Source organism: Corapipo altera, unplaced genomic scaffold (genome assembly GCF_003945725.1).
Source record: "Corapipo altera isolate COAL_440 unplaced genomic scaffold, ASM394572v1 59, whole genome shotgun sequence".
NCBI classification, from domain to species: domain Eukaryota; kingdom Metazoa; phylum Chordata; class Aves; order Passeriformes; family Pipridae; genus Corapipo; species Corapipo altera.
The window spans coordinates 3,711,502-3,735,520 of NW_020884917.1; the positions used below are offsets into that span (position 1 = coordinate 3,711,502).

Genomic DNA, 24,019 nt, shown 5'->3' on the forward strand with positions numbered 1-24,019 from the left:
TGTGTTCTTCATCTCTGCCCTCTTGAGAAAGCAGCATCCTCTCTGATGGAGTCTTAACAGAAAAACTGGGTTCAGAGCAGCCAGAGAATCACATGGCCACATTCCCTGCTTGGAGGGCAAGAGGAGAAAAGATGTGAAGCTCTTATCTTCTCTAAAACATGGGACCAGCCACATTAAGTCCTGTTTATATTATCATATAATATGGCTATTTTTATGGTTCTTTCGCTGTGTCTTCATTGTGTCAATATTGCAAATATTACTAGACCAGGATGACTGTCACCAGGACCTATCCAGGAAGGACTGCATTGGAAACACCTGTCAGAATATTCCTATTTTTAAACAGTCAGGCAAATGACCTATTTAATTTGAAAATAGTTTTACAAGAGCCCTCAGTCTTAAGGTCTCATTACAGATGCCAGGCATATAAAACCAGACAGTTTGCCTTAATTTGTAAATACTGGGCTTAATACATGAACAGCTATTTCACTTTACTATGCAAGTCAGTATACGTAAAATAGATTTAAAAATATCTAAAGTCCAAACGAAAAACACATTTCCCAGAGTAAACATTTTCAGCAGCTGCTGGGATCGGTTATGCTGATTTCTGGATGACGAACCTAAGATCTCAGACACCTCAGGACCGTTTCTTACAGATAGTGCACTCCGGGATACTCAAATGTACTCCCACTTATGAAAAAAAAAAAAGAAGACACAAACCAGGAGCTAATTTGCCTGCTCCATCCAAATTTTATGAATCTGATGTAATGGCAACCAAAAAAAAAAAAATTCTCAGTCTTTCATACATTTGTATCTTCTGTCACCACGACTAGGTACAGAGAGATCTATACCAACCTGCTGATCCCACTTCCAGCTGCACACAACTGTGCTACATCTGAGAAAAATTAGCAAATTACTCCAAAGACAAGTATGAGCAAGCCACCTCAGTCTCTGTGTTCATCACCAAATAACAGACTAACCAGTCTTCTGTGGCTAATCTGTGTCGGTGCCAACAAAAGACACTAAATACTGACTAAGGGCTGCTCTCCCTAGTAACAGAAAGGGTCACAAAGCTTTATAGCTTCTAGCATAGCAAAGAATGGCATTTCAACTAGAACAATTGTGGTCTCAATTTTACCCCTCACATCCTGTACAACTTCTTTCTTTCTTTCTGTAATTTAGGGAATATTTAATAATTCCGTGTTCTTTCCCACAGCTTTCCTCTCCTCTCATTCACAGAACAAAGGCAGTGACAAGACAATAAATATACCTTTTTGCCTATACCTTTCACTATCAGGGAAAGCTAATAAACATGGTAACATTAATTGAGCCAAGACAGTTTGTTTTATTAGCCAATGTAGTGTAGCCTTTAATTTAGCATTTAGGATAGTTACCACAACAGGAACACTAGTTGCCCCAAACAGGCTCTTTCTAACTGGTTTGTAATGGTATACTGAAAAGAAAGAAGATTTTAAAAAAAAAAACCAAAAAAAAAAACCCACAAAAAACCCCATCCGCTTTGTTTATGCTAATTGTTGAACACATGTTGTTAAAGTGGTGGATTGTGCTCATCTGGAGGAACAGGATTAGCGAAAGCATTTCATTATCTTTCCCAGTCAGGTGTGTTTTCTTCAATGTTTTCTAACTAGACAGTAGAGCTCTGTCTGGGTTGCAGTCTAGGGAATACTTAAGTTCAGTTAAATAAAAAGCCAAAGCTCCTTTTGCTTAGTAGAGAGGAACCAAGTAAAATGTATATTTATCTTTTTATTATAATTAAAATTATTTTATAAAGTTTCAAGATGTAAGCCCAACAATTAGGCCTTACAGGCGAGAGAACACTTACCATAGTTCAAGGCAAGCTCCAGAGAAGTGGGATAGGTCCTCAGCAACCTTCGTTCCACTAAGTTACAACATGACATGTATACATCCAGTGAGGTTTGGGGTTTTTTTTTTAACTAGGGGATTAAGCTGGCGTCTTGACTTTCAGATTGGTTTTCCTCCCTAAGCTCCATTCCCTCCCACCTCAGTGAAGCAACCTTTTTGATGTCTTGCTTAATAACATGCAGTACAAGCATAATGTAAGTTATTTTAATACACCGAGCACTACCTGCAAGTTTCAGAAAGACCTACGACTGTGTGAAAATTAGAGGCGAAAAAGTTATTTGCAGTCCAGCATATGTTGATGTTGCTCTATTACCTTTTGAAACACAGAAATTCCTTTCCAGGGAATTGTTCTCCCACTGCAAAAACTGCTTTATCAAATCCATCCAAGCTCTTTCTGTTATCTACTCCACTTCTTTCCAGCTTCGGTTTAGTTTTATCTCCTGACTGCTGCTTACCTAGCCAGGGATGGCAACACAGACAGAGCTTCAATGGACTGCAGCAGTGGTAATGGAAAACACCCAGTGAAGCTTGCTACAACATATCTGCACAACATACAGTGCAATATCTTCTCTACAAGATGGATGAAGCTGAGGTTATTTCAGAGTCATCATTAAAAACCAGAAATGCCAATGTGCATTCCAGTCTTCCATCTTACTGAAGTCCTGACACCAAAGCATAACATGGAAAGTGATTCCCATTTTAATTTGAAAACTGATCAGTTAATGTATCCATTTATCTTCACTTGTATTGACCATGACAGTTCATTTTTAGTGGAGAGAGCAAAGTGGTCCTGTTCCCATCTGCTAAGCCTACTTTTCAAAGTCTGTAGATACAGCAGATGTTCTTCATTACAAAAAAAAATAAAAAAATAAATAAAAAAAAAATCTGTCCTTTGACCTTTAAAATGAAGTCTATCAGAGCTGAATGTAGTGGTATTTTGGGGTTGTTGGGCTTGGTTTTTTTCAGGGGGTGTGAGGAGTGGGCATTGAAACATCTAGTTAGCATAATTTCGAAAATAATGAGGACACTAAGAATGAGAAGTTGAAAACTACAAAGATTGATTCTGCTTTTTTAGCTCTACAAAATAAGCATTGCTATTCCTTCAAGGATAACACAGACCATACTTCATTGACAAACTCCAGTTACTTACTAACAGTTCACTGTCTGAAGAAACTGAGAGGATAGTTTGTTGACCATGTGGATGTAAATCCAGGAGCACAAGTCCAAAATCATCAGCCTTCCAGTACAAAGGAAGTTCCCTGATCCAATGGGAAGAAATATATAATTTGGTAATATTTTACTATCAATTATTTAATATCTAAGGGGCATGCACTGCTTGTGACAGTTTCTAGTAAGACTTTAAGGCTTTCTTATATATGCTTAAAATAATTTAAAATATTAACCTATTGCTCTTTATTTTGCAAAGACTAAACTGCAATTTGGATTTACATTGTTGAAACAGATTTGTCTTCATTCCCTCATTTATTGACACAAATGACAGAAAGATGCTCAAACACTATGTTATTGGGTTTTGGCACAGTGTCATTCTGTGTTCACATCTGTAATCAGAGAACCAACAAGTGAAAGACTATCCTCACTCCACAAAAAATAATTTGGCAAATCAATGCAAGGAATTGGATAAAAATTATTTCACACAAAATCAGTTAAGTAAACTGTTGCCCTAATTAACACTGGTTGTTTTCTTTTTTTAACAAGCTCCAACACGGAAGTTCAGCATGATGCCAGGAAGTATATAAACGCTGAGCTTGTCTTTTCGCTGTATATAGATTGAGACTTGATGCATCTTTTTCTTTTTTTTTTAAGATAGAGATAGGCAATAGCTGTGATTAGAGCATGAAGTAATTACTAATAAAGTGTCACCGTGTTTTACACACAGATTCTGTACTGTATCTGAAAACATAAGAATCACCTTTCTCCCACCAAAAGCTGGATGAAACATGTACCCACCACGTTCCTTTACAAAAGAAAATATTCTCATCCCCAGTTTACACGTGGGTAAACTGAGGTACAGTCTGCTGGTTCAGAAGGGAGTGTCAAACACCTGCAGTAAACATGGATTTTAACAGGATTTGGAGGAAGTTCAGCACTTCTCAAAACAAGCCCAGAAGCCACTTTGTAGGAAAGGCTTTATATGACCTCTCGCACTCTCACCACGAAGTGCCCTGGCCACCCCACGATGCTTATTGGTTACTTCCACATCATTTACGGACTAATACTCTTCTTTCACCCTACCCTGGATATTCTTCCAAACAAAAGACTTGTCCCTTTTTTTCTTTCTCTCCGTGACCCCGCTCCCCAAGCGACGGCCTCTCCCTCTGCTGTGGTGGGTGTCTTTGGAGCAACGTGACTCGCAGGACTCCCCCAATCCTTCGCCGCCGAGGGGGGAACGCCGGTAGCGAGCAACCTTGAGGAGGGCTGCGGGGGGCGGGGACAAAAGACGAAAGCGCTGCGCCCAAATCCTAATTACAGTTAGCAAGGATTAAGTAATAGCCACTAACCTCGTAAGATCACGGAGGAGAAACGTGATCCTGTTTAATTCTCCACTGCTCCCTGCAGCTCCCTCTTATACAACGCTCCGCAGCTCCGGCACATCACCGACCGCACGCCCTATCGCTGTCGCGGCAGCAACACCCCCCTCGGCCAGGAATCCAATAAGGCTCCATAGGGGCGGGCTGTAGCCAGAGGCAGCCGGGGCAGGGAGCTTTTGCTTAGGACACACCAAGAAAGCTGCACGTGGCTACCAAGGGGCACAGTGTCATTCTGTGACACCTCCCTGGGGACCTGTGCGAGACCCCCAGTTAAGCCCGCGCAGCGTACCTGACGTACGGTTTCCAAATAGATAAACTACATGTCATAAAAGGCGTTGTGTATGCTTAATGTGCCTCAGTAAATGCATCCACAGAGAAAGAACAGGGAAAAAGAGGAACTTAGGATTATATATCTATTGAAATCAGTCACTACGGAATGCTGAACTAACAGACCACAAGGATTCTTGGCAGAACACCCAAGACAGGATCCAAAGGAGGAACAAACAGTGCCAACAATCTAAAGTGCTAACTGGGTAAAAGGGATTTTGGCAGGGGGAGATCACAGCCACTGACTCACAGCACACCGACTCTAGAAACCACCGACTCAAAAGAAGACTGAGTATGAGGACTAATTAGCATAAGAGGTGAATCATTGAACCAATAGAATATAGAATACTACTTAATGAGAGCACTGTGTAACTTGTAGCCAATGAATACTGATACTTTTGTTTGCTAAAACGTATAAGTAATGTAAAGTTTTGATGATGGGGAAGCTAGCCTTTTGTGGGTTACCACCAACTCCTTACTTTGCACAAATTGGAATAAAGAAATAGACATACATCGCCTCGGGGTGTGATTTGACATTGCACACCAGGTGCCGAGCCCACGTGCGGGACCATAACCCCAGCCAGGCACTACCCAGAGCCCACTCATTGCAACGGCCTGCAGAAACGTCAGCAATGCTTGTGTCTGCCCAGCTGCATCCCCTAGGGTTTACATTGCAGGAGGAATCTGTGCACAGGAAATTGGGAGTTTCAACACTGGGAATTGGAAGTGGGAAAGAGATCACTCTCTGCCTGGCTTTGCCCAAGCAGCAGGTGTACAGAGAGCAGATGCTGGGACAGCCCAGGCCAGATGTTAGGCAAGCTCTTATTAAAGACTGTTTGCCTCCCTTTCTACAGGGATTGCTTCCTGGCCCACAACATACTGTGCTTAAGCACTAGATTTTCCTAGGAAAGCCACTTTTTACCCATATCTTACTCCTAGCCTCTTTACTTGCCATTTCTTATCTACATGCAACAGGACTTTTAGCTGCCACTTTGAGGGCTTGGAAGATAAAAGCCTGTGAGGGTGCAGTTATTTACCCCCAGGCCAGCAGTTACTGCAATGAGCAGTGTATGAAATGAGGATGGTCTGAATTCCACATGGAAACTAGAACTGTGTCACATTGGGACTACATGTACAAAGGATCAAGTTCTGTACTCATTCATCTCAAACATGAAATAGAAATAATGCTGGAGAACTCAGTACCTTTTTTGTTTTACACAGAAGTGTGTTTAATTCAACCTGCTTCTGGTAAATCTTAGGGTGTGCTGTGTGAGTAGTCATACCAGAAGAAATCTGTCATTATTCCTTTATACTGAAATTCTGCAGATTGGGATTTTGAGAGTGACACACCTTTCTTTCCATCTTTTCTCACTCATTTCTGACCAGTTAACTTCCTTATTAGAAAGACTTCAAGAACTCCCTTGGCCTCCTCTCAGCTGCATTTCCTTGAGAAAACTTCCAGAGTCACATTTTCTGAGCCAGTCATGAAGTTTTAACTCTTGCAAAACTTCTATGGTCTAACATAACTTGACCTGCACACAGAGTTTATGCTGACATTACTATGCTGGTTGTTTCAAATACGTCACAGGATGTTTCAAAACTTTTTCCGTCCGCTCTCAAACATGTTGTATTACCATAGGCTAAAGCACAGACCTATGCCACAGCAGCTTTAATTACAGTCATTACACAGCTGAAATAAGGAGGAGTTCCAGAGGGCAACTCAAGTATTATACACAAAACTAACAAGCAGGAAGTTTAAAGTCTGAAGGTCTCCAACATATATGTGATATTACATAAAGGGGGATTGGCAGACCAGGAGATACAGAATTTAAAGATGTACCTCGTAAGTTTAACATATGGGACAGTTAATGATTAGCACATAACAGTATGCTTAGCATAAAGTAATGAATCAATTAGCACATGATAGGAAACCTTAACGCATAGCAGAACACGGGAAAGAACGCATATGGGAGTGATTAGAGGCAGATGTAACTCAGAGCCCTTGGATTCAATAACCATGCTCCCATTTGTACAGCCACGTGTTCTACAGGATGTGGGACACGTCCAATCTCATAATTAATCTTGTCCACAAAAATCCAAAAACCCCACCCACTTTCCAAATGAATCAGATCCCCAACCAGATGGAAGTGGTACAACACACAGCCAAACAGGAGGGCACAACTCTTTCAACCAGTAGAGTTAGGTTAGCTTAAACCAGTCATGTACCTACTTGCTGTTTGATCCCTGTATACAACCTGGAGCTCTCTCTGCCATAACATTGTTTGCTTATTCAGGTGGCTAGTTAAAAACCTCAACATTTAAATGAGCTCCAGACCTGGATAAGATTGGGAGGGTGGGGGGAGTGGTTCTTCCAGAGGTGGAACAAGATACGGGCGCTGGAGGAGTCATGTGTGGCCATGAGAGCAGTGGCCAGGATAGCAAGAGAAGATGGGTGCCCAGGGTGGTGACAGTGGGCACAGGGAGACACCAGCCTGGAAAGAAGCAACAGCAAATAGCCCCCAGCATGGACATAGCTCTACTGGTATAACGGTGTCTTACACCATCTGTTTCTCTTTCCATGTGGAAATAGCAGAAGGAGTATCTATGAATAATGAGTATCTTTCAATACCAATAAGATTTCACCAAAATTGGATGGATATTGTATGGCTTTCATCATTGCAAAAGTACCACTAAAAAAGGGCTGCAGGGGTAGTTAGGCCAACACAGGCATAGCTGGGAACTGTAGACAAGCTTTTGGCACAAAATCATTCTTCAGGTCTGAAATATATGAAACAGATTCTTCAGAGGGTAATTAGATATGTAAGAGTCAGACCACCTTGAACCTAAAGGCCACCAATTCCCACAAAGAAGAGACAGTAGTGGAAAGGCAGGAGGAGAGGAAAAGTGGTTAAAAAACCTGCAGCTGTGCATACAAAACAGTCTCTTAATGCCAGGGCTTCTTAGGAGTGTAGGAAGAGGCCACCCCCTCCCTTTTTTGTGCTGTATTTCTCATTGTCTCTTTTTTTCATACCTGCATGTCCTTTAGCTCTGCTGATTGTCTTTCCATACCAAGCTTCTGCCAGCTCTCACCTTCCACAACCCCAGGGGTTTTACAAGTCCTAGCAAGCAGTATTAATTAATTTCTGCTACAACGTAGCAACATCTCAATTGTCAATTATATTGTCAGTAACAACTAAGCAATGCAAAACCATGTAATCAACTCCTGATGACAGGAGTTGACTTGAAACCACTAGAAGTCCTCCATGGGAAGAAACAGTTTTATACGGGAGAATAAAATAGCAGATAGTATTCCACTAAATCACAACAGAAAGGCGAAAAGTGTAAATAAACTGGAATAACAGAATATTGGATAACAAAACAAACTGGCTTGGCAACAGCACTGAGAAGAGTGCCTTACACAATTCCCCAGCCAGGAAGCACACACAACAAACATCAAAGCAGGTAGAATGCAATAAGGAACAGCAGCGGAATACACTCTGACGTTATTGGTACACTCATCATTTAATTTCAGATGAATCAAAACCGCGAGCCAAGGCTCGGGATGACATAATCCAGCAGCACTCACACACACACTTTACAAATGCTACAGCCTAAGTGCTGAGCTCAGGGACAGCGCTGGACAGCTCGCTTAAATAAACTCTGACAGGGACACCAGCTTATGTGGGACAATGGTGAGGGATAAATCTGGAATGAAAAAGATGAGCTAAAGACAGCAGTGATTAAATTAAATATTAATATTAGTGTGTGGAATTAGATGGTCAGATTGGAGCCAGAATTTTTTTGGGGGGATTGCTGGACAGACACTTGCAGAAATTCTGTTGAGTGTTTCAATTTTATTTGACTACATAAGAGTTGTTTTATGGTGTCCATTGGATCAGGGCTTGTCCTGGAAAAAAATAATATTAAAGCACCATAAAAGAGCAGATCTCTGGCAGCAAGTTCAGGTGTGAGCAGAGCTGGGGGGACCTGGATTGCTGGGAGGTCTGTGCGGTGGCAGCTAGCTGTGGGACTGCAGCTCTCTCTTTGCAGGCTTCCCATAGCTTAGCCCTGCAGCCGAAGCCAAGGCTGTGGGACACCTGCCAGCTCCAGCAAGGAACGGACTGAGGAAACCCCCAACTAGGATGCCGAGGAGAGGGATCCTTGATAAAAAACCCCTGGTTGAGACATGATGCAACAGAACACAATATAAGAAAGATATTAAACTACTAGAGAGCATCCAAAGGAGGGCAACGAGAACAGTGAAGGGTCTGTAGTGGAAACCATACAAGAAGCGGCTGAGGTCACTTAGCCTGTTCGGCCTGGAAAAGACTAAAGGCAGAACTCATTGCAGTCTACAACTTCCTCGTGAGGGGAAGAGGAGGGGCAAACACTGATCTCTTCTCTCTGGCGACCAGTGAGAGAACCCAAGTGAACGGCATGAAGCTGTGTCAGGGAAGCTTTAAGAAAAACCACCCAGAGGGTGGTTGAGCACTGGAACAGGCTCCCCAAGAAAGTAGGGAGCACTTTCCAAGCACCAAGCCTGCCCGAGTTCAAGAAGCACTTGGACAACGCTCTCAGACACATGATGGTCTTGGGGATGGTCCTCTGCGGGGCCAGAAGTTGGACTCCATGATCCTTGTGAGGCTCTTCCAACTCAGCATATTCTGTAACTCTATGACACCCTCCGCTGCATTCGCAGTGCCACCTGGCATCGCCCTCTGCCGCCCGCCGCCGGTATCGCAGCAATGGCGGCCCCCACAGCCCACGCCTGAGCCCGACCGCTGACCGCCGCTGCCGTGAGTGGGGACGGACGGGCAGCCGAGCCCGAGGCGCGGCCATGGCGGGGCCCCGCCGCCCCCTCCGCGCCCGCACCGCAGCCCCCAAGCGGGACCCACGCTGCACAAAATGGCGGACGGGGCGCGGGAGGGGCTGTGGGGCAGCCGTGGCCCCGCGGGGGCGGGAGTGGGGGCGCGGGGGTGGGTTTGATCCAGCAGGGATGAGGCCGAGGGAGTACAGCAGCGGCTGCGGAGATCGGCAGGGGTCAAACCAGGGGCACTGAGCGGTGGCATCGCGGCGAGGGTCGCGGTGCCGTCAGGCGGGCGTGGGCGGGCTGAGCGAGGAGCCCAAGACCCTGAGGGCGCGGCCGAGGGCAGTAACCACACACACCATCCCGCAGGGCGAGTACCAGGGCTGTGCTTAGGGTAACTGCACTTCAGATACACCTCGCCCACTTCTAGAAGGGGGACATGAGGCAAATTTACCTAGCAAGCTACAAACAAAGCCTGATGCACACAAAATATTAAAGCTGCCATAAGGGCCTGCTCTTTCAACGTTGGTTTCACCCACCTAACTATCATTTTTAAAGACACTACTAGCTTCCATGTAGGTTAGAGGTGCAGGAGGTGCAGCACACCATTGCTTCTGCCCCATGGCCACTGGGCCGTGGCAGAAAACATCCCTTGTTGTTTAAAATAGGCACAGTTTAAAACAGGCCCAGGCCCTTGGTGCTCTGTGCTGTGGGGAACGCGTTGACAGGACCACAGCCAGTGGAAACTTAAAGCGGTAGGGCAAACATAAGGCAAGTCATTCGCAGTAACTCATCTGCATGATCGGAAAACTACAGTCAGCTTTACTTTGTCATTCAGGTACAACTTGTGAAGTGATCAGACTGTCTTGAGCACATTTAAAGTTCAGACACTGCAATGGAAAGGGATTGTCATGTTTCTCTCTCTAAAAGTTGAAACATTCCAATTTAAAACTACTCTGATCACTAAACCAGATGAGGTTTCCCCTATCCCTTCTTTTTGGTTCCTCCTGCTTCTCAGCCTAGTTGGTTTTGACTCAGTTACTTTCTGTTCATTCACATGAACTCTTTAAGTGCAAGAAGAGAGCATGAGATATAAGACTGGGTTGGATTGCTTCTGTTAGAGCCAGGTTTTGAGAAACTGAAGTACTCAACCAACCAAAAAAGCCTCCTCCTTAATCCAGTCTCACAGGCTGGAGTAATAGCAGGCTGTGACAGCAAGATGGCCCTATTCCACTGCCCAGCTGAACATTGTGCTGTACCTCTTGTATCAGGTTTAGGGATCAACTGAGTTTTTGAACGTTGGTTTTTCCAGTGCATCACAGCTTTCTGGACATGGCATACACCGCAGCTACACAGGCCAGCAGAAGGGAGGGAAAAGGGGCACGAGTGTCCCCCATGCAGCAGCAACTCACAGCTGCACTTAGAAGCGGTGTTAGACTGCAACTATTCTTTGTTTTGAGTCTAAGCTTTGACTCAAATTTGAGCAGTTACTGATGTTTCATATCATGCAGTAGCCAATGTTAAGGGGTTCTCAAACTTGACCAGGGTGTGGTAGAGAAAGATGCATGCATGTTGACAGATAACAAAATACTGCCTTTCTGGCAGCTTGGTGCCTATAGACCCTTTTGTGTTCGTTAAGACTTGACAAAAACTGCTGCCCTCACTATATCAACTTAATTATTTAAAGTGCTAAAATATCCCAGATCAGCCAAATTCCATTAAACACAAAGTGCAAAGAAAAGTTATCTTAAACAAGCAATGTAGCCCTTGTAAAGTTGTTTCATTTCTTCCCTTGAGGAAGAAAGGATTCTCATCAAGAGGGGGGTGAAGAGGTTAGTCAAACTTAGTGTGTCACTTTTTGTTGGATGAGCTTTAATTTAGACTACTGTAAATTGAATGAAAAAACATGGAGAATGGAGATAAGGAGCTTTTGGGATTAAAAATAAAAATAACCCCCAAACCCTTCATTACTGTCTTACAGCTTTTTCTAAGTAGTACTTTGCTGCTGCAGTTCTGAAATTAATGAAGTGTACATGGATTATTGCTGAGCATATTTTACTTCAAAGCTGGTTATTCCCCAGAAGTCAGAGGCTTTGCATGTCTGTTAGTGCAGTACTTTCCAGGCCGCTTTTCTGATACAAACTTCTGGGTTTTGACTTAATGCCAGAGAAGCAAAATAACATCCTTACCTATGCAGCTGTGACCACAACATAAAATCAAGCAGGAAGAAGAGCTGATGCTGGGGGTTGTTTTCACTACACTTAAGGCACCTTTAGAGTTGGCACTCACACAAAGAGATGAGGCCACGCATGCCCTCCCAAGCAGCATGGCTGTTAGGGCACTTGGCCTTTCTTTTATACCTACACAATTTAACCAGCACAGGTGAATGCAGCTTACTTATTATACAGCATAGGCCCGTGTGAGCATTGTTATGGCACAGAAGTTTCCCTTATTTGCCTGTCCTGCCTTACCTAGTCAGCAGCACGGGCCTAAGAGCATCTCTGGGGACAGTTTGGTGGCAGCCCAACTTGTGGTTGTTCTGAGAATTAGAAGGGAACTCTAGATGCATATCTGAAGGCTGGCTGCATCAGCTCTAGCCATCTTTTGTACATCGACCTCACTGCTTGTCCAGCTCCCACCTATACAAGTGCCACAGAAACAGAAGTCAACAACCGATCTGTGCGAACACTTGATCTTGAAATGTTTGCATATTCAAGCAAGTGGGAGGGGAGAGGGAAAAAAGGGACTTAGCTGAATTTTTCTATTTGTCTGTAATGCTGTTAGTGACTCAGTCTACAGTTTTGAGCTGTGATTTTACATAACTGAAAAGGTTCCAGAAAAAGGCTGTATTGTTTCTTAGTTTCTGGAAGGAGCAGTTATGTGACCATCAAACTAGTATGGGAGCTAAGCTCTTGAAGATGTAGTCTTACTTTTTTCTACTCATCATCTTCTAAGTAATAGAAACTCCTTCAGAGTGTGCTTCTGAAAAGTTACCCGATACACAAGAAAACTCGAAATTTTACTAACACTGTTCCAGTTATCAGTTCAACATTGCTTCTTAGTCTTTTTCCTGTTGGGAGCAATTTGAAAAGCATCACCAGCTACTTTATGCTGACATTTGCCTTTCAGCAGGTTTCAGAGATGCTTTCTGGTATTAGAATATCTTAAGTGACAAAATACTTTCGTCTGGTGTAGTGGTGTTTTTTCAATAAGTCCACAGCATTAATAACACTTGTGTTTAACCCCCTCAGCCCCCCTCCCCCAGGGCAGAGTAATATGCTTTTCTTGGTATTCATGTATTTTCATTAAGTGATTGCATAGCATCCCACCAGCTGAAATATCCCCTGTTTTCAGGGCTGTCTCAGAGTACTCTGCGTATCCTCAGTACACAGCAGATAATAAGGATTTTGCATTGCATTTCTTACACCTCCTTACACCAAATAAAAAGTCAATCCTGATATTAATTTGATCACTCTACTAAACATAGTAAGCCCAATTATCCCGTACATCAAAATGTATTCTGCCATCGTATTTTTAGATGTCTTGTAGATCAAACCGGAGGCACGTGAACAGAGAATGTTTTCTTTTTTCATATCTATAGCTGTATCTGCTTTGAATGTTGGCTTTGTAAGCTTCTCCCATTAACTAACAAAGAGATAAAAATCTTCCCCATCCCTGTGTGCCTTCTCCAGATGCGGATTAAGTTCATTAATGGCAACAGTAATCTCCCAGACTGTCTGACAAGTGTTGATCTATGCTGCAGCACTAGTGCAGATTCTCACTTTGATGCTGTTAAATGAGTTAGAGCCCAGAGCATGGGTTTGAAGGAGATTGTCTCCATGTACTGCACTTTGACTTGAACATGAAGTTTCAGATGGATCATCAGAGGCCACACCACGGGTGAATGCCTAACTCCCTCCACAACTCATAGGTGGGAAAGTCCATGAGAACAGGCCTGAGCTACCCTAAACAAACCACACACACAACCTATGTAGTGGGAACACAACCCTCACCATCGGGTATTTTGGTTTTCAGAGCAGATACAGATATAGCCAGCATTAATTATAAAAATCCAGTCTAGCATTAAAATAATTTAAAATTGATGTATTGAACTTCCGCAGAAGGAAGACCCATAAGAAATGGGAATATCCATAGGGAAGTTTGAGCCAGCAGAAGTCTAGCACAGTCCCAGAGACCTTGCACTTGTGCTTTTCTGTCTGTTAGCAGTCTACAAGAGCCTCTACAACTGCTTAGGTGGTGTTGGTGAACACCACAAATTGAAGGTGTAAACACAGGGTGGTACACCAAGGTCTAGACTACTTGAAAAGACATGGTCATCTGAACAACATTCATCTTAATGTAACATGAGAAATCATTCACCCTGAGGCTGGGAAATGTATGTAGGGTACTTAGGAGGTAGGAGAAAATAGGAAGATACTCAGAACGCAAAGACTTTTGCAGATACAGAGTGACTAGACTGCCTAAATAGAGTTTGCTTTGGCAGGCTATGGGTAGAAGGAATACAAGTCTTACCAGAGACTTAAATTAACGGATTTGTGTCCTGTTCATGGCATAAGAGAACCATGAAAGTAGTTTTAACATTAAAACCAGGCACAGAAACATAAGAGGTTAGAGAACTGCGAGAACCTACTCTGGAAAGCATGTCAGTTAAGAGTGATTAGGATTGATTAGATGGGTTTAGAGTCAATTCAGATACTTTCCATACAGGTGTGGTTTTTTAGAGATTGCTTCTGGGCTGCTCTTTAGCCTACTGGGGAAAATAGTATAAGACAGTAGGAGAAAGGTAGACCTAGCCAGGTAAAAAGTCAAGGATAATGTAGATGGACACACAGCGAGGCAAACAAGTAATGAAATTCCTTATTTAGCAGGAAGGTGGTTTTTCCTGAGGTCTTAAAACAAGGAACAGTATTGTCTTAAAAAGTCCTTCATGTCCTGTCAGCTCAGTGCAGACATCACTAAGTACTCTGATCTCTGGTATCATTTTCTTCTGATCCCTCCACAAAATGAAGACCCCTCCAAAACACATAGTTAGCATCTCTTCAGTGGCTTTCCCTGAAAGTACCCTTGCCAAGCAAGATGGAATGATTTTTCCTCTGTACTTCCTGCCCACCATTTTCTCCAGCCATAATAAAGACAGATTTCAAAGAAACACTTGCTGTGTTTAATGGATCTGGTTGTCCAGTAAGTATGTTATTAATGAGCATTCTGAGGAAGGAGACACAGCCTATCTGCGTAAATGAGTGACACAGCACCGTTTTCACGTGACTTAAGCATTTAACTTTCAGTCAATAACAGCTTCAGACTTGAATTTTTTTCCTTGGCCCCTTAATATCATCTGTCATTGGGATCCAGAGAGCTGCAACATGATGTAGTTCGTACACCAACCCATTTTGACTACTGAGTTTAGATGGAAAAATGATGTTGCTTATTCCACTAGGACGGAAAAGCAACTATCAGCACTTAGAGCTACAATGTGAGCTGCTGCAAGAAGTTTATGAAAATTTCTGTTAAATAGAAGACATGTGAGTTATTAGAGCTGCAGCTATCTAAGCTTAATCCTGGCATCCAGGAACATTTCCTTGGGTTTTTTACTGGATATGTACATTTGTGGACACAGCTGTACGAGCACTGAGAGAGAAAACTAAAAGCCTACATGCTTCATAGCCTGCACTACAGTTAAAAACATACAGCACAGTAGCAGAAGCAAAAGGGAAAGTTGCCGTGTGCAACTTCATTGTTACATTAGGTCTAGCAATTGCATGGACACAAAACTGCTCTAGAAGTGCTGGTTTTGCTGTAGTACAAGATTTCTACATGTAGCATAGTTAGAAAGCTCACCTTAAGAGCTGGTTTAGAATAATAATACTATTCCCTGTGTTGTATAGGAGTCCATTAAGAGGATGGAAGTCGTCATGCACCACTTGGAAAAGGAACATTAATAGCTTACCAAGAGTCCCGTATACACCACATAACAGTCTTCAATCCTTTTAAAAAATAAAAATGTATTGAAACTTGTATCCTTCAAAATTTTCCACTTAGTTTCCTACCTAAAGTAGCTGTAGACTCCTGCTGTATAGTGATTCTTCTTAATATTAGAAGCTCCCAGGTACTTTCTTTTGAATTTTGCTGCCTCTCACCTGCTTGTCTTTTTAACCTTTCTCCTTTAAGCCTCACAGGTCCAAAGCTTTCAGTTGAAAAATGTACTCTTTAAGTCTACCTTACCCAGAAGTGGTGAGGAACATGTTTCTCCAATCTTAATCCTGCTAGGTATGAAGGATGAATGCTTAAAAAAATAAGTTGTCTGAGTTTCTGTTACTTTTTTTTTCTCTCCAGTCAGGGATTAATTATGAATTCCACGGACTTCTAAGAAAATGAGTTGAATTCCAGGGGTGTATATGAGTTACAACCACTGTTAAACACAGGATGTTTGCTTCCCATGTTTATTACAAAATCTGTGGTGATCTCCACACTGCTTCCATTTAATTGAAGTTTTGCCACCAACTTAAATAGGTAGCTCAGGTCCAAATTCTTTAACAGAATGGAGAGATTTACTCCAAGTGTGGGATGTAGTAGCTCAGATTAGAAGCTGAGCCATTGCTTTTACATGGTGAGCATGCCCTGGCTTGATGAGGTTATTTCCTAAACCTAAACTATAAACAAGTAACCGTTCAAAGTTGCAAACCTGTGTATGGGATGCATCTGCTGGAAATTATGACAAAAGCTAACTATCTTCACCTCAGTGAAGTTAGTGAAATATTTTCCATGTACTTGCCAGGATTTTGCTATAGGTGCCTACACTGTAACTTTGCAGGAGTTAATGCACACTGCACAGTAAATTCCTCTGAAAACTGTTTTAGCTCCTCTCCTCCCCAGTTCTCCCTTTTTCTTTAGGCTGAGTTTTAAAATGCTTTCCTAATTCCCCTTTTAAATCAGAAACTGAGGAGATATCCTTTCAGCGTTGTGCTTGAGCAACACCATTGGCATCACTTTTACACTGTATTAATCATAATGCACAATAGTATGATGTCTTCCATCAGAATTTCAAAGCACTTAACAAATATTAATTAAATATTGCGTCTCTGTGAGGTATGTAAATAATTAATTTTACAAGCCAGCGCCATATACAGGAGAGAGAAAGGTGGATTCTCACATTAGCACATAGCCTCCTATTTGTTTACAGTTGTTTTCTTCACAGGTGTCTAGACCTGAAGTAAGTTCCTTACACGGCTTTTGTAATGGCCTCAGTAACAGGAACATTTGTGAAGCTGAACTGCAAGACACCTCTCATATTTCCACTGCGCGAAAGCATGTCCTCTCAAATTTGTTGTAAAATGCAATTGTGCTAAATCAAGTCAGTAGAGAAGACAGGTGAAAAAGAATTTGGGTCTTGAGCTCCAGCCCTGCCTTCAGTTCATCAGAACAGGCATTCCTAAACTTTTGTTGTCCTATGTTTGCTTTTCTACAGGTAGCAAAGGACTTTCTGGATGCTGCAGGCTTCCTTTTCCCAGACACATTTACTCTTTCCACCTGAAAATCACATTTAGGCAGATTTTGAGGACTTCATAAATTCATCTGGGCTTTCCAGATATCTGGTAGCTGTAGGGAGCAGACACTTCTGAACTAGTTGCTGCATGCCTGAGAGCATTTCCTGCAGTTACAGAACATGAAGGCCCCAGCAGGAGCAGCTCTGTGTGTGTGCCGTGCTGTCCAGCCATGCATATGAAGTTCAAAACATCAGAAGCAGCAGACTTGATGTAGATATATTGTGCAGCTACTAAGACTGTGCAGTTGGCCCCATGCTTTTGTGGGGGAACTACACAGTTATTTGCATATAGACTGTACATCCCTTGCTCCTGGGTGTACTGCAGCTGCTGCGTATTCACATTGTTTTTTCTACCCATGAAATCCTCTGCAGACATATGGGATTCCTACGGCTCTAGTTGGCACTGTGATATACGCACTCCTCCACTAAAGCAACAGGACCCTTACTTGTTCCACTTCTCCCTTCGATACCCCCTTCCCTTTTAATAACAAGTCCTTGCACTAAGAGAGTACTTTCATGACACATCCTCAGGCAATTGCAGTTTGTAGTCCCCAGTCCTTTGCTCTCCCAGGAGTCCTTGCTCTTGGTCATCCTGCTGCTTACCTTGCACTGGTTCTGACATGCGTTGGATCCCTCCATTAGCCACTGTGACCTATTAGCCTGGAAGAAAAATAGCAGAAAGGTGGGTAGTTTTCCCTGGAATAGTGAGGTAAATCAGATAACTAAATGATTTAAGATAAAGGATCAGCAAATTTGCCAGTGATACCAAGCTGTGTGGTGTGGTTGACACACTGGAGGGAAGGAATGCCATCCAGAGGGACCTGGACAGGCTTGAGAGCTGGGCCCACGTGAACCTTGGGAAGTTGAACAAGGCGAAGTGCAAGGTGCTGCACCTGGGTTGGGGCAATCCCAAGCACCAGTACAGGCTGGGCAGAGAATAGGTTGAGAGCAGCTCTGAAGAGAAGGACCTGGGGGTGTTGGTTGATGAGAAGCTTGACACAACTCGGCAGTGTGTGCTCACAGCCCAGAAATCCAGTCGTGTCCTGGGCTACATCCAAAGCAACATGGCCAGCAGGTCAAGGGAGGTGATTCTGCCTCTCTACTCTGCTCTCGTGAGCCCCTACCTGGAGCACTTTGTCCAGCACCAGGGCCCCCAACATAAGAAGGACATGGACCTGTTAGAAAAAATCCAGAGGAGACCACAAAGATGCTCAGAGGGCTGGACCACCTCTCCTATGAAGACAGGCTGAGAGAGCTGGGGCTGTTCAGCCTGGAGAAGAGAAGGCTCTAGGGAGACCTTAGAGAAGCCTTCAGTATCTGAAGGGGACCTAAAAAAACTGGAGAGAGACTTTTTACAAGGGCCTATGGGTAGGACAAGGGGAAATAGTTTTAAACTGAAAGACAATAGGTTTACATTAGATATTAAAAGAAATTTTCTACTGTGAGGGTATTGAGACACTGGAACACATTGCCCAGAGAAGCTGTGGAGTCCCATCCCTGAAAGTGTTCGAGGCCATTTTGGATAGGGCTTTGAGCATCCTGATCTAGTGTGTGGCATTGCTGCCCATGGCAGGGGGGTTGGAACTAGATGTTCTTTAAGGTCCCTTCCAACCCAAACCATTCTATGATTCTATGATCAGAGAAGTACCGGAGCTGTTGCAAGTGCAACTGGGAGGCTGGGAAAGAGATTGAGAGACTTGACCTCTCACTTTTGCAAGTGGCTTGTTAGATCAGCTTAGCTGCCTGTGAAGTGGTAGTTTCTTTTACAGAACAGAGGCCCTACAGTGCATGTTTTTCCTCTCCTCCTTGTCATTTATAGCTGTGTCATTCAATCTGGGAAAATTTGGGTGGATTCACAGTTTTTGTCACAACACCACATTAGAATCATATATTTGGAAGAGTTATCAAGGATTTTCTACATCATTTTCCTACAGGCAATTGCATATAAGCTTTCTTTAATATGTTTCTGTGGCCTCAAACCAGTTGGGTTATTTGGTCTTCCACTGTTATTTATATGTTGGGGAATAAAACCATTGCTATCATCATATTCAGATACCTCTATGCTTTTTAAACATGCTTTTTCAGATTCTACATTATCCTCAAAGAAAGCTTTGAATCTGTTGTCTTTCTCATTTGAACTACTTTCAAAATTGTACCTAAAGCTAAATACAGCTCCTATATTGTGAGGAAACTGCTTTGAAACGAAACAGAAATTTGAGAAGCTTTGTTAGCTGCTTCAGAGAGAGTCAAGCACATGATATGTTCCTCCAAACCCCCTGGAAAATTAATAAACAAACAAACAAATAAATAAACAGTTTTTTCCCTACTGCCTAACATCCAGCTAGATTTGAACTGGAAGAGCAGAATATGAAATTCTGATTATTCCTTCAGTATTGTTTGAGAAATGCTGTAATACTTCAGTGCATTAATAAAGCAATTTAGACATCCATCTGCCACAGTGGTGGAGCTCAGAAGATCAAAAGAACATTCTCATCTGCTTGACACACACAACACCCAGGGTTAGTTCATTAATGGCATACTTTCAGCGTAGGTTATAACTGTACACACTGTACAACAAATGAAGTCCTCTGTCCCTAGGGAACAGAGGGAGGAGGAAAAAAAAGTCTTGTTGATTAAAGCATTCTCAGTGGCTGAGAACATCACTAACTCTGACATGTTTGACTGTAAACTTCGAAAGGGTGGGAAAAATAACTGCACACCACCATCTTCATTTGATTGTGTTGTTCAGAATGAATCCCCCACTGATAAAATAATTCCTGATAAAAGGCATTCTAGCTTTCCAAAGTCATACACTCAAAGCAGACGCAGTGGGAGTGTGTTGTAGTATCAGTGCTCTGTCAAAAAACGCACAAATTAGTGGTTTGTGTCTGCCCATATATTTTGATGACAGAAAGGTCTAAATGTATGAGTTTTAAGCCAAATATGACCCATTTTAGGTTCTGAAGAAAAAGAGAATCCATCTTTCCCTGGCAGATTAAAGAGACCAAACCCACTGTGTTTGTCCTGTTACCTGTTCCATAGGGTCTCTAGCCTAAAGACCTAAACTTAATTGAAAAGCAGAAAGCCCATGGCAGGGGATTTGGAACTAGATGATCTTTAAGGTCTTTTCCATTGTATAATTCTATGACTTGCTTATTGGTTTTGCATTTTTAGAAAATAAATTTTCTCACCTCTGGTTTAAGAAAATTCCAGTTGTAGTGATGCTAACTGGGCAGATTCCAGATCACACTCGTTCCTGGCATGGTAACGTCGACTTAGTGGCAAAGCACCAGGAAGGAATCTGGCCTGTCTCTCCAAGAAAGTGAAAGTGTGTTAGCCAGTTGTTTCAGCATGCACAGTAATGTGCCTTAGGATTGCACACAGCTAATCCTCTTTATACTTTGCTGACTGTAACCTGCTTAGTCTTACATGAAATGTACTCGTCGTCTTTTCCTGAGCCTGATCCAAAGCCTGTTGAAGTCAGTGGAAAGAGTCCAGCTATTTTTTCAGTAGTTTTGGAGCTGACTCTATATGAACAGCTGGTCTAGCACTGAGTCTTCTAGTTGAAAGACAACGAAAATAAGCAGCACCAAACCACATTGGACTCAGTGCTGTATTAAATATATAAATGAAAGTAACGTGAAACTTGTAAAACCAGACTGGACTAAACACTCTGAAACATGCTGCAGGGAACAGTCTAGCGCTAGCAGGGGAATAAGTTAGCTCTTTAATGATTTCTTTTCCATAGCTCTTACTTTTCCACGTATTCTGTAATGTAACAGTACTTTTTTCTTCTTGGGCAAATAGCTGCCAGACAGCAGCTCTGGAATGAGAACATATGTAGTGTTTGCTTTCATCTTACATTACAAAAGAAGTATGAATACCTTGTGTTATTCCAAGTATAAAATTACAGGTGTCAAATCATTTGGTGCATTAAGTGCTGTGCCAGAAAAGTAATCCAGTAAAAATAGCTATGTCCTGTCAAAGCTGAGCAGTTAGTATTGTTATTACGGTTCCTTGCATGGCTCCAGCAGCGGAAGATGGCACAAAACAAGTGTAAGAGACCAGCAAGAGACTTGCCTGGAATTGCCCAGAGCACAGAAAGACAGGAAGATGGAAACTAGGTAAACCTAAGGGCCCAAGCTGAGAATCTGCCTGATCTGTTTTTCAGTTGGTTTGAACTCTAAAAATGTGGTTAAACAAAAGCTGGTTAACATCTTAAGGGCTGATTTTTACCCACAGATGCCAAAGAATTATAGCAAAGAGTGATTTGTGCTTGGTTCTGGGTAAGTATATGGTTGACCCTCTGTCCTAAGGAGTATACCATTTAAAAAGTAGAATAATATTTAGCTGGAAAGGTCAAAGAATTTTATCATCTCTATATTACAGGTGAGAGTGCAAAAACAGGAGTTAAGATGGTTTGGCTGGGTTAAACAGTCAGCATCTGCCTGTGGCAGAGGTCCCCTAAATGTTGTCAAGTGCTTTACAAACAAGGTCCTCCCTACCAAGTTGTGGCATGGTTGTGAAGTTGTGATTGAATGTAAGTGGGGAAGTTTGCTGTGGACCTGAACTAGAACAGGAGATACAAAAGTAGGACATAGCAGAGTACAACATGAGGTTTTGGTATGTGAATTTCTCCTCAGCAGAACTTGGAGAGCCACACACACTTTATGCAGCTTCTGGAAATTAAGTTGTACTTTTATTGTCCATTCCACAAAAGCTGGATTTGAAGAAAATCTCTTTATTAGGTGATGTCCCTGAAGGGGGCAGAAGAGTCACTGCATTCAATACTTTCTCCAGGTCTGTGAAAACCTCGACAGAGATAGCTTGATTTGCTAAATTGGGAATATGCTGCTTCTGTCAGTATAGATGTTCAGAAGCTTATTAAAGGACATAGCAGCTGACAAGTGAATCTTTAATCCCTGTCAAATCCCTTAGTTTATGACCAGTGTAAAGCAGTTCATATAAAAAAGAAACTTTTGCTCCTCAATTCATTTGTGTTTCCAGATGAGATGTGTTTACTTTCATAGTGATAATGAGAACACATTTTACTTATAATTTTCAGGATGAATTTTGGCTGCCTTAAAAAGCATTCCCAAAACGCCAGCTCTCCTCCTCTACTTCTTGAAAACCACGGGAGTCATAATCGGTGGCCGTGCTGGTATTTTAAGTAAGTGGCACGAAGGGTGTGGCAGGCTGCATAGTATGCTGCTGAGCAGCAGGCCTAGTCCCGATGCGTAGAGGCTGCAGTTGTGTTAGAAAGTCAGAAACGTCAAGGACAGGTAGGCACCAAAACCTGCCTGTCCTGACAGAGATAGGAGTTAGGGGGGTAACGGTCATGCGTGTTGATTTACAGGCAAACTTTTAATTTGGTTCCTCTCCTTCTTTGCAAACCACATACTCTTGCTCAATGTAAATATCTCACGCTGCAGTGACTAGGTTCCTCTTTCATGCAAGTTTCGTCTCCATTAATCTGTGAAAGGACTGTACCAAAAACCAGAATCAGCTATGAAGGGGGGTTTAATTTCTGAAAAAAAAAATCACTGCAGTAGGTCTGTCAGGCAGTAGATTAAAGGATGCATCTAGTGTAGCTCGGTATGCTGTAACGTGAGCTATTTGTTCAATAGTTAGCTCTGGTTAACTAACATGACTATTCATTCTAAAATAAGCACCCTGGCAGTGTTTGCTCCCAGGCAAATACTTGTTCTGCTACAGTTCTTTCTCAGCTCAGCTGCCTCTGATCCCCTTTGCAAGTGCCGAAGTTGTTAGCCTTTGTAGTCATGAGAGTTAATTACCACTCATTTTGTTCACTTTTCTGCATGGCCAAAAGCTTTTATGTCCTTTACGTGATTCGGGAGTGGAAAGACTAGCCTGCATTAAGGGACTGTTTCTTATGCAATGTATGATTAATAGTTGCCAAGAAGTGGTCTGCCACATGCTACTGGCAGGTTGGTGGCTGTGCAGCTGCACTGCTAATTACATAGCTGGGCTGTTTAAACACAGTGTATCTGATGGTGGAGATAGGCTCCAGGGCCCTGCAGGAGATTGAGGTTAGGTAAACTGGGCCACCTGGGAAGTGGTGGCTAGATGTGGCATCTGGGGACAGATGGGATGGATCTGCTGGGGATGAAGTCTGGAAATGTGGAGAGAACAGCTATGAGCCATGATATGAGCCAGTGAGTAAAGGAGCAGAGGAAGAAGTTAGCAGCAGGCGAAAGCAATTCGTGTAGCAATCAGCTGTGCACAGCATGGCCCTTCGGTATTGGACTGGACTCCCTTAGTGTTGGGAGTGGTTGTGGTAGTAGGAGAGGAGCATATATCATATGCTTTCATATCAGTCCAAGAAAACTAGATTTATCTCCCAGCCAAAAAGCACTGTCCCCACAAAAGTGAATATTCAAACACAGTGCACTTTAGTGGTTGTAGCCTGCAGTAGCAGGAAGCTCAGCAGAGACCTCATACTTCTAGCATCTCTAATCTCTGGAGTTTTCTACTTGAATTATGTTTTTCCTTTTCAGCTAAATAAACCATAGCGAAAAGCCTTTCACTGTGTGCTGAGATACTCTCAAGTGTTCTTGTTTCCAAGGGTTACTTTATGGGCACAGCGGTGCAGCCTCAGAACAGAGCTCTTACGCGTCCCGGTTACAGAATTACTTCCCGTGCTGCTGACAGCTTGATTTGTGAAAGAAAAAAGAACAAAATAGCAAAACAAAACTCAGCCCACAGCCCATGCACGAGAGAAAAACGGTCTTGCTGTGCTATAGAGGAAGCATCAAACACAAACATTGCAAAGGAGGAAAGCTTCTAGTCTTCGTGTACATGATAAAAATCCTTTTACAAGGATAAGTCACATAACTGTAACTATATTTAAGCTTTAAAAGTTTCCTGTTT

The 24,019-nt window shown here is 42.7% G+C and overlaps 2 protein-coding genes across 5 annotated transcripts in view; one reads left to right on the forward strand and one right to left on the reverse strand.

Moving 5' to 3' along the window:
* BLVRA (biliverdin reductase A) overlaps positions 1-10,263 on the reverse strand; it is a 38,642-nt gene extending 28,379 nt beyond the window's left edge. Inside the window, exon 1 of one of the 3 annotated variants that reach the window (XM_027655895.1) lies at positions 10,104-10,263. Coding sequence is in view for 1 of the 3 variants with exons in the window: in XM_027655889.1 (XP_027511690.1) it covers positions 3,812-3,880 (69 nt within the window). In the remaining 2 variants the exon portion in view is untranslated. Of the gene's footprint in view, positions 1-3,811; positions 4,199-4,400; positions 4,533-10,103 lie in introns of those variants that run through there. The other 2 variants (XM_027655893.1, XM_027655889.1) reach the window with 2 other exon arrangements.
* The window catches only part of LOC113953116 (cytochrome c oxidase assembly factor 1 homolog), a 53,381-nt gene continuing 38,802 nt past the window's right edge, over positions 9,441-24,019 (forward strand). Inside the window, exon 1 of one of the 2 annotated variants that reach the window (XM_027655897.1) lies at positions 9,441-9,553. The gene's annotated coding sequence lies outside the window, so the exon portion shown is untranslated. The remainder of the gene's footprint in view (positions 9,554-24,019) is intronic. The other variant, XM_027655898.1, reaches the window with a different exon arrangement.